This window comes from Trichoplax adhaerens, genomic scaffold (assembly GCF_000150275.1).
Source record: "Trichoplax adhaerens TRIADscaffold_1 genomic scaffold, whole genome shotgun sequence".
Taxonomy (NCBI): domain Eukaryota; kingdom Metazoa; phylum Placozoa; class Uniplacotomia; order Trichoplacea; family Trichoplacidae; genus Trichoplax; species Trichoplax adhaerens.
In genome coordinates, this window is record NW_002060943.1 from 13,136,821 (window position 1) to 13,147,418 (window position 10,598).

Below are 10,598 nucleotides of genomic sequence, written 5' to 3' on the forward strand. Positions count from 1 at the left end.
TGGTTGGTGTCCGCAGATGCCTGTTCATTAAAGTTATCCATAAGATCAACAAGTTACCAGGTATTGCTATGATAATAAGTAACACATAGATAGTAACTGAAATGATGAACGTCGTCTGCATGATTTGCTCATAGCAATTAATTGTCACAGCGGCAGTAAGTGCTTGTGTGCTGTTGATTGTATCATTAAAGCTAGTGCCCATAATGATATTTATTTTTTAAGATGGACGTCTAATTTACTCAATAATTTCTACTTCGTAAAGTTTCTCAATTTAAATGAATATATCAGTATCTGTATAAACTGTTAGGATAATCCAGGATTGAAATAAATACCTAATGCTTCAGCGATAGCTTGCTAATAATATATAACCATAAGTTCTTTCGATTAGCTACCATAGCTCTCCAAAAAAATTAATGCTAAATGTCTTACAAGTACGATATTTTACTAAGTTTAAAACAATTGCACCGTCGGCGTTCTCCTAGCAAATAATATCGACCCTAGTACGAGCTGTACAAACCTTACAACTGTCGATTCCCCGTCATTTAGAAGCTTATATCTATTGCTGTGTGGGGTCGCTTATATTATTAAGTTGATCAATGAGATTGTTCGTATCTAATCTAGATAATCAAATTAGCTACTAATTAATGAAATTTAATTTAAGGAACTGGAGACAAATAAAAACGAACTTTGATCTCGAATCGGCGACTACTACGAAGATTGCACGACTAAGTATAATAAATAAAATATAATTTTCACTAGTAATGCGACGGATTAATTAAAGAATTGGCAATTTTCTAAATGTATGGCCAAAATTATTACGTAACCAAACTTTTTATCGGAGGGTCATTTCACTTTCAAATATAGCTCCTAAATTAAGAAATTAGGTTAAAACATCGTGATACGCAATACACTAATGACTCTTGTATGCAAAAGTACAAATTAGTGCGCTCATTGGTTTATTTTTTACTCTATTCTATAGTGACTGTGACCTGTGTTTGATATTGAATATTTAAATTTTTACAAAAGATAGCAGAAATGTTTCAAAATAGAACTGACTGCAAAATGTTTCAAATAATGAATATTATTATCAGCTAGCAAGGATAAAATTTTGTACGAGTATTTTCCAGCGTACCATAGTTAACTTGTGTATACCATTAAATAGTAGCCCTATTAATAGTATTTATCCTCCGTAATTTTGCACATAGTAGTAGGGGAATAGTATTTTACTACAATTCATAAATTAAAATTATCGAAGCAAAAGATCAAATATTAATGTTAACCTTTAACCTTTGTTGATAGTAATGTGACTTTAAATATAACATCTAGCTGTATTTCTAGTATTTATTGTTCAAGTAAAATAAATATCATCACTAATTGAACGGAAGTTGAAATTGAAAGGTCGTTTAATAATAAGAAGAATAAAGCATCAAGGATATATACGGCTACGATGGAAAAGTGTAGCTCAAAGGATTTAAATTTACGAAATATTGGATATTAAATATGAAATAATAATGATTTCTAGCTAATGTATTAGGAGTAGTTTGTAATTTTACGATTAGTTGTAGAAACAAAATATCTCTTCGTTACGTAAGAAACGATGTACGGTATACAATGAAATACAACTTTATTTTAACGATAACAGCTAACCATATACCATAGCATGACATGAAATCGACACAATATAGAGAACTTGGACGCCATATTGTAACTTCGTCAACAACGCCGACTCAGCAAAGACTCGGATTGAGTCTAAAATACAAATAAAAGGAATATCACTCTGTGTAGCGATGAAGATATGCATTCTAAACTCATTACTAATTATATAGTGCTATTTGAGAAAGATGAGCGTTTTACGTACGCAATTGATATCGCGACGCTAAATGATCGAGATTTAATTTAAGTGATTTTAGATACAATAATACTAATCAGTTAATGAAAGAAGATGTAAAGAATCCGATAATAGTTTGTCGCAAGAGTATCAACTAGTAAGCTGTATAATTTATGAGCTACTATGCAACTATATAAGCATTCTCGAGAGATATTTAACCGTATCAATAGTGAGAGCCATTTGTATGATTCATTTAATGAAATAACTTCACGAACCCAACAGCACTAACAAATAGACCACTGTTGAAGTTGATTGATTAATATTGAAATTTGTAATATATACTAATTCTATCCTTGCTATAGAATGTCCATTTAATACATTGTCTCCTAATAGTTACAGATAAAAGCAGTTTAATATTTAACTTTATTGTTGGCTATTACAGTAGTAAACTTAGACAAGGTATTCTATGTATAGCTAGATCTCAGATTGAACTCGCTACAAAAGAGGCCGCTCACATTCTCATTTAAGGTTATAGCTACCGCTTCTACATTATTTACTAATAGCACTCGACTATTTTACATCTAACTATGGTATCATTTACACTACTCGTCTCCTACAAGGTGGTACCGCCATCTTACTATTTATCATCAGAACCTGACTAAAGGAACCTATTAGCTACAGCTAAAGATCTAGTCACCCACCATCCACATTTACTATCAATATAGCAGATTAATTAAAAGTTAGTTGTTTTGTTAAAGAATGTTATACTTAAATAATTAATAGACGATACAGTACTCAAAAGTGTTTAAATATGAGTAGTATAGAAATGCCCAAGTCGTCGCCAAAAACAAATGCAATTTGACGTAAATAATACTATACTTGGTGTGATAAAGTGTCTTCTCAAAAATATAATAAGAACTACAGCTTCTTATAGATTTCACTTAATTACATAAGATTAGGTTCATCTTACAACTACCAAGGACTCTCTATCTGCAATCAGACTATTTTTAGACTATCTAAATCAATACAGCAATATTCGCGATTTATATATAATGAAGAGTACTTAAACAATAATTTCCCTTCAAATACAATCATATCTTACCAATTAAGTCACAAGATCGTATCTAAGCTTAATATCTAGCTATCAATTCGTGATTCGCGCTTCTAATTAAAGCGTCACAATGTAAATCTCACAATACTAACATACTTAGCGCAATCTATTATTATAATACGTACTGTATACATCTTCCACTATTAGACACTTATACAATCTTCCAATCTAGCATACAATTTATCTATTTTTGTACAATTCTATAATCTTAGTCTTGAGCTTGTTTGGGTATGCACTACACTTGGCTAGTTATCATGTACGAGTTTATTGTACCCTCTTAATCTGTAGTTAGGAGCCACTGGCCCATTATCTTAATACTGTACTTATTAACATCGATGTTCATCAAAAACTAATGATATCGGATAGCAATTATATTTGATTTGGTAATCATACAAAACATGATACTTCTTTTACTTTTTTAAAAAGCTTGATTTATTTATTCTCCTCGATTTTCCTTGCTCGTATTTGCTACATAACGTTTGACTTGCAAGATTGCTTATCCATTACTTATATAATAGTTTTACGAAAATGAACAAATTAATGCAAACGTAAGCGTACAGTTAATGCGAAATTGACATTTACACTATAGATTAAGAACGTAACTGTTGATAACATTGTTGATAGCTTCTACTTGTATTACCGTATATTTCTGTAGGCAAAGTTGTAAAGTTAACTTCTAATTACAGAGGCAATAATATTATAAATTTGATATTCCTATTATCTATCCAGTTCGTAGTAATGCGATATCATATAACGCCAATCAGTCTTAATGCAAACATATTATCAATATTTTATTACATTCCTACGAATCATAAAATATCTAATCGTCAGTAGTATTTATAGCAAGATGGAAGTATTAATTGACTATCGGGACAATTATAGCATTAAAAAGTATATCTAGCATACATTAGACGAAGTCGCAGCGATAAGCCTGAGACGAATTAAAACACTGACGACTTTATTTTTTAAAATTTCGTCCGTGGATGCCCGATTGATAATTAATTAATCTGCTTACTTATAAATAAATAAACACCAAAAATTGCGATAAGTACAATCAAAATAAAGGTTTTATTACCATTACGATTGTACATCGTAAGTGCAATCAAAGGCTTTAATAACCAATAACTTTACATTAACAACATCAATTGTATACTCGTTTACAAAATCGACTAGGGTCATAATATCTGACGAAGCATCGACAAAGAAGAGCCCTTCAAAAACGATGTTCACCCTATTTTATATTGCATGTAGATATTTTTATATTACAATTACAATCTACGATAAAATTGGATGCAACATCCCAAGGTGTTATTGCTAGATTTACGTTTAAACTTATATCAATAATAAGAGAATAGTAAAGCTGATTAGTGATCGTTATAGGTTAAATGTATTTCTACCTTATGTATGCCAAGCTGCGTGAAGGAGTTAGAGAAACTGTGACACAAAGTCAAATTACTAGGAATAAAATCGAGTACATGTAATCTGGACTACATAATCTTAGATTTCGATGTTTTTACATTACTTTAGTAAGAAGATGTAATTAGTGTATCCTAAACATAGCAGCAGCAAGATTGAGATAGACCGAATTCTTTACCCATGGCATAATGATATCGTTATCGTTTTCCAGCATGAACAATAATTATTTAATGTCAGCCTACCATAATATACGAAATAAAAGCGTATAGGGTAATCAAAATTCTTATGAATTATCGATTATTATGGTAGCAATTTAAGGCCAGATTGTGAGGTAATGAACAAATACTTGTATCTATTTGTTGTCATAAAATGTATTGCATTAAGTTAAGGAGATTCATGTAGGTATAGGCATTAATAATACGGTTTTGACAATATATTTTGCCTTGCAGTGATCGTTTTTCTGCTGGTGATCCACATTTTCAAGTTAATTCAATCGATGACTGGGTTGTTTTGCAACAAATATTCAGCCTGAAATTGAAATTGAAATCATTTGATGAGCTTATGTTGGCGATAAATTCGTATACTATTTAGGGAAACTTACCAAAAAGTCAACAGGATCATCTGGTCTGGACTTGCAGCATTCAATTAAACCTTCACTTAATGTTGGCATAACATGTTTCATCAAATAATTTCTTAACGGAATTGACCGGGTATCAATCAATTCCTTTTCCTGTTTTCTAACTTCGTCTAATCGTTGTTTCTGCAACAGTCAATGCAGTGCAGAGATAAATACTTACTGTACAGTAGCAGTAGATAACAAGTATACAGGTGCTTTGAAGCTGAAGCTATGAAAGATATTATCATAAATCAGTTACCCATTCGGTTTGTCGTATAGCTCGTTCTTCTGCTTCTCTGGCTTCTTTTTCTTCTCGTTCAATCTTTTCCTGTGCTTCTCTTAATTCCTATACAGACATTAAAGTGACTATTTGTTATACTTTGTTTCTTTGAGTAACAAGGCAAATATTTTACTCTAATCTATATTGACGCTTACTCTTTCTTCCTCTTCTCGACGTTTAATTTCTTCTAGTTCTTCGGCAGTTGGACCTGAAAATACAATTAAAGAATTTCGTATTTAAAAATATAAGAAATTGATGACCAAATTATTATGACTGAGAAAACAAAAACCAATAGTTTATTAAACTGATGTATTATATTTCTATTTCAGGTAGTGACTACACTATTACAAACCATAATTTCGTGGCTCTCCAATAAGCTTTATAATTGCTTTGACAGTGTTCAAAGCTTTAGGAGAATCATCATCGGTGACATCTAGTTATATTAGGATGAGATATGAAGATTCACAATTAGAATGTTAAGGCAGACTCGGCTCAGAGTAGACCATCAGTATGAGGTAATATACACTAAATCTTCAAATTCTTACAGCTATAAGAACTTAGATTTAAGGATGCTAGCACAAACTTGAAACATTTTAACTGATTATCATCATTATGTTAGTTTAGGAGTTTAGCTTGAGGAACTATTAACTATCTTGTAGAAGATTAATTATCAATTAAAAGTATTTTATCGCTTCCCACAAGTATGAATTTTTAGATCTATTTTAGGTAGTCAGAGTTTAGCATTACGAACGACTAAAGGCAGAATTAACTGCAATTATGACGAAAGTATATTTAAGAAATAAACTTGATCAAAATCTGAATTGTATTGTTTAAAGTGTACCGAAGCGAAGTTACCGTACATATTGGAAAATTATCTTGTTCTCCTCGTTTTGAATAATGAATATTATAGAATACAATTTGGAAATATACGCCAAATTTTTATTTTTCGACGATAAATGACTATCGAGTAAACCTTGATCATATTATTACATATTTACCAAAGTGTTCCGGATGAATTTCAAGCTCATCAAAATAATTCAACACAGTTTCATCTTCCGTATTTTCTGCTCTGTATCGAGCTAATCTTCTGATTAATCCTGTATAATAGTGCTTATTTTTAAGTCCTGAAAAACTTCGATAAAATTAACAAAGTATGAAAGCAACTTCGTTACTTACCTTCTTCGGTATTATGAGAGCCATGAACTTCTTTTTCTGGTAAATTGATGACTCGATTCTTTAAGAAATCATCCGATGCATCAAGCGAGATGATAAACTCTGTACAATGCAGGAGCATCTAGTTAGCTTACTTTGCAATTTTTGAAAATGATATATCGAAGCTAAAACGTTGTTGGTGCATACCTGGCATGATAGAGGCATCATATTCAGGTAAATTTTCTTCAGTATCATCCTCGTCTTCTTCAGCTATAATAAAAAGCATTCAAGTTTAGCTTTGTAGTGTATGAATTGATTCGCATTATCATTATTCTTGGTTTGTTATTAAGAAACTTACATGCAAATAACTCTTGAGCTTGCGAATACAGCTTAGGATAGCCATCTATAATAAAGCCCTATTAAAAAAGTAGAAAAAATACTCGTATTCTTAGATAGGCTTACTCTATGTTAATCAAGTCCATTTGATTCAGACTCATTATTTGAAACAATTCAGCAGCAAAGTTTAGATTTATGAAATACTTTATGCAATAATATTCATAATTACGAAACATACCTGATTTTGGCATGGCATCGATTTTAACTTTTGACGAAAAAACCGAACAACAAATTGATCATCGTATCGTCCTAATGGTTGTTTAAACATATTGACATTTTATTATAATAATTTCTACATAATTTTTATACATCGGTAAAATTGTTTAAGATAGATTAGTATGAAGATAAAATAATAATACGATGTAAGATACCATTGTTCTGCTCTCTGTTCTCTTGTAATGCTTCCAATAATTCTTGATCTTCCTGAGCTCTCTGATCATCTTCTTCATCTTCATTTTCAATATCTGCTCTGGCAGCGCTACGCTCCTACAAGCATTCAATAATTAGTTAAAAGACTCATCGGTTTCTTTCACTAGTAACAATATACTGTACTTAACATTAGAAGAAAAATAAAATCTTAATTATTATATCTGAACCATGTCTTACCAACTCAGAAATAGCATCTTGAATGACCTCAGTCATTTTGATGTGATGTAATTTGTAATGTTTACAGAGCTGTTCGACGATAGTAGATTTACCAACAGCTGGAGGTCCAAACACAAACATACGTAAAGGCTACAAAATTAACCATTAGAAAATTAGTCGATCTTACCTTAGTAATGAAAAAGTATAATAAGGAAATATACGTTTTCAATTCATATTAATGTCTTACAAATAATTTTCTTTCTTCTTTGTATTCTCTGATGACACCCTCAATATTATCCACTAAGCCAGTCTAAACAAGTTAGATTAGCATTAATTTTGTTAAATTTATTGACTTAAATAATATCTCTAATCAGATTAGCTTACTTCGGCCACCCATTCAACGTTTAAATCCTTTGCAGTTGTCGATTCCATTCGCAAGCTGACTAATAATTTGTCAAAATCCGCTTTCTAGGAAGTATTGGACACATCACGTTAAACAGAATAAATTGACAATAGCACAATTTGATTATTTTTCTCTCAGTAGCGCTAATTTTTACCTCAATATTTTTATCCGAAATGGCCTCTTCTTTCGTGACATTCTTGACTTTACCTGATCCTAAATTTATGCTTACGGCCTAATTTGGCAATATGATTTAGAATAAAATAGCAAATAACTTTTGTACTCTCGCTTACTTTTAGATTTGTCTACTGTAACAAAGAATAGCATTAATCTTTTACTAGAGTGTAAAGGGACAGCATGTTTACGGAATTAAATCTCTAAATTGATACCTTTGCAAAATGATTGCAATGGTCAACTACCACAATATTATGCCAACAGAGAAGCAATAAATTACCATTGAATTCGACTTACACATGTACTATTATATAATACTGTAATCATTTACTCACCCGAACAATTTCCTCAAGTGTAGATTGTGAATCATCTACGGCTATTATATATTTCACTCGTGGGTTACCATCCATAACATTCAAAATGATACTTGCTAAGTCTTTGACGTGGATGGTTGGGATAACATTTTGACCATTTCCATAGCATTGCAAATATGGATGATTTAACCATGCAGCCTACAATAAACAAGCGTTTACTCAAGTAAATGTAAGAATATCTTGCTGATCATTGCGTATGAACATACCTTAAATAAATAATGGAATAAACTTTCTCCACATCCATACAGCATCCCACTCATTATAATAAACGTTGAAAATAGCTCTTTATTCTGTGATAATGAATTGTGGTAAAGTGCATCAGATTAAATCATTGTAATTGTTATTATAATCATCTACATTTTCAATCCTGATGATGTTTAAATAATAAATATTATACTTTCTTACCGTTTTTCCTAGCTTAACAACCAGCTTCTCTAGACTATATTATGTAAATTATAGATATATAAATTATAATCATTTCCACATCTATAGATGCGGTATATAACTATCTAAATTTAAGTTATCATTTACTGGATGTACCTAATTTCAGCCTTATAATTTTGATGTGGCTTACGTCTTCGGTAGTCATCTTCAGTAAAAGGTACTTCCGGATCATCCTAATTATTGGAGCATTACCATGTCAGGCTATCTTTTTACGTATAGAAATAGGTATTATGGTCGAAAAACATGAATCTTACGAGATCAATTGGTCGAGTACGAGCCCAAGTCATAGCATTTGATATGCAGATAAAAGTTTTCATTCTGGTAAAGGATTCTATTTCTGCGTGTAATGCTGAAGAAAAGTAACGAATTTTAATTCAATAAATTGTGTCGAAGCAAGTTACTAAATTATCATCAATAGGTGAGATATTGATGATGTGATAGCAAATAAATTTATTAAACTTGGCAATCAGGTAAAACAACTAAAATTTAAATAGCCTTATCAATAACTCTTAAAATTTATTACAGCACTAACGGCTGATGATAGTATCAAGGTAATAATGTACACATAGAAGAGTAAAGCAGAATTTAAAAGAATCCTATATCTGCCGTAACTTACCAGACACCGCCCAGGATGCTTGATCGACCAATGACGGATCTTCAGATATATTATAGACGATAATATCGCAACTTTTTAAAGCGGAGAATAAATCTTCCTGCTTAGATTCCTGATTAATGTTAAAATAGAATAATTTTCAAGGTAAGAGATAGTCTTGAGTAGGTAACTCTCCTTCCTTGTATACAGTGACAAGAAGCTTAATCTACTCACCGATACAATCTCTTTTACCCAATTCGGTTTCTTTGCTCCTTCAACCTTAAGTGTGCCAATGACTTCGTAAGTATTTTCCTTGGATTCATTGCGGTTGTAATCAGCTTGTGAGCCTTCTGAAGCATCGTCAATATCAGCAAGTGTCGCCCCAGGTACGGAATTGGATATTAACTTTAAATTAAAAGAACAAATTAACCCCGTCAACTTATCCGTTCTTGATGACATCTATGTTTTAATAATAATTCTTCATTTCATGACTTTCAACTATCGAGTGGAATTATGACATTTGTAATATGATGTAGATTTCGATATTAGACTTGGTAGCTTTCGTAGCTTATATGATTCAAAGTTAACTGATAATGAAAGGGATCAATATATTTCTTACCTTACTAACCACTTTACCGGCGTAGGAATCTACGCTATCAATAAACACTCTAACAGCCATGCTTTTTCTTGTTGATGATCTTTTCTACCTTCGTGTACTGTCGTTCTTTGACAAGGAAAATAGTCTAACCGACGTTGAATGATAGATACCTCTTCTTTGGAAATTCGTGTACAGTATCTTATCGATTTAAATAGTCACTAGATTGGAGAGAAGACCCAAGTATAATCTAGCATCATCATTTACTTTAGTTCCTATGGCAACCATGCCATCGCATTACAGTCTCTGCTCTACGTACTGTACAGTGTACAGTTTAAAAAATAAATATTTTGTGCAGTACTGTCGTCTGTACGTCCGTTCATGGTGATGAAGTCTGTTCTGATACTGAACCGTATATAAAATAATATTCGGCACACCGAGTTAGCTGGCAGCAGCTAGGGTTTGGATTAGGGTTAGAGTTAGGGTTAGGGTTAGAGAGCAGTATTGAATTACTATTCTATAGCACAGTTATAATAGAAAGAAGCTGTTAGTTGCAGCTTTTTCTAGTAGTCCATAGGTGTCACCAGCTTATGACTTTGTTGACACTAATTGCTTGGTGTAGATCTGCAGTCATA

General features: G+C 31.8%; 1 protein-coding gene across 1 annotated transcript; it reads right to left on the bottom strand.

Moving 5' to 3' along the window:
* Window positions 1–4,844: 4,844 nt before the first annotated feature.
* TRIADDRAFT_52831 (uncharacterized protein) lies at window positions 4,845–10,047 on the bottom strand (the record flags this gene model as incomplete). Its single annotated transcript, XM_002109089.1, has 23 exons — window positions 4,845–4,883; window positions 4,957–5,115; window positions 5,231–5,317; window positions 5,407–5,459; window positions 5,604–5,684; window positions 6,250–6,375; window positions 6,428–6,526; window positions 6,611–6,673; window positions 6,762–6,819; window positions 6,978–7,048; window positions 7,171–7,285; window positions 7,406–7,534; window positions 7,632–7,694; window positions 7,769–7,852; window positions 7,942–8,019; window positions 8,294–8,470; window positions 8,539–8,622; window positions 8,738–8,771; window positions 8,873–8,949; window positions 9,031–9,125; window positions 9,393–9,501; window positions 9,603–9,773; window positions 9,988–10,047. The coding sequence occupies 23 exons, from the start codon at window positions 10,045–10,047 to the stop codon at window positions 4,845–4,847; spliced, it is 2,112 nt and encodes a 703-aa protein (XP_002109125.1).
* Between the last annotated feature and the right edge of the window lie 551 nt (window positions 10,048–10,598).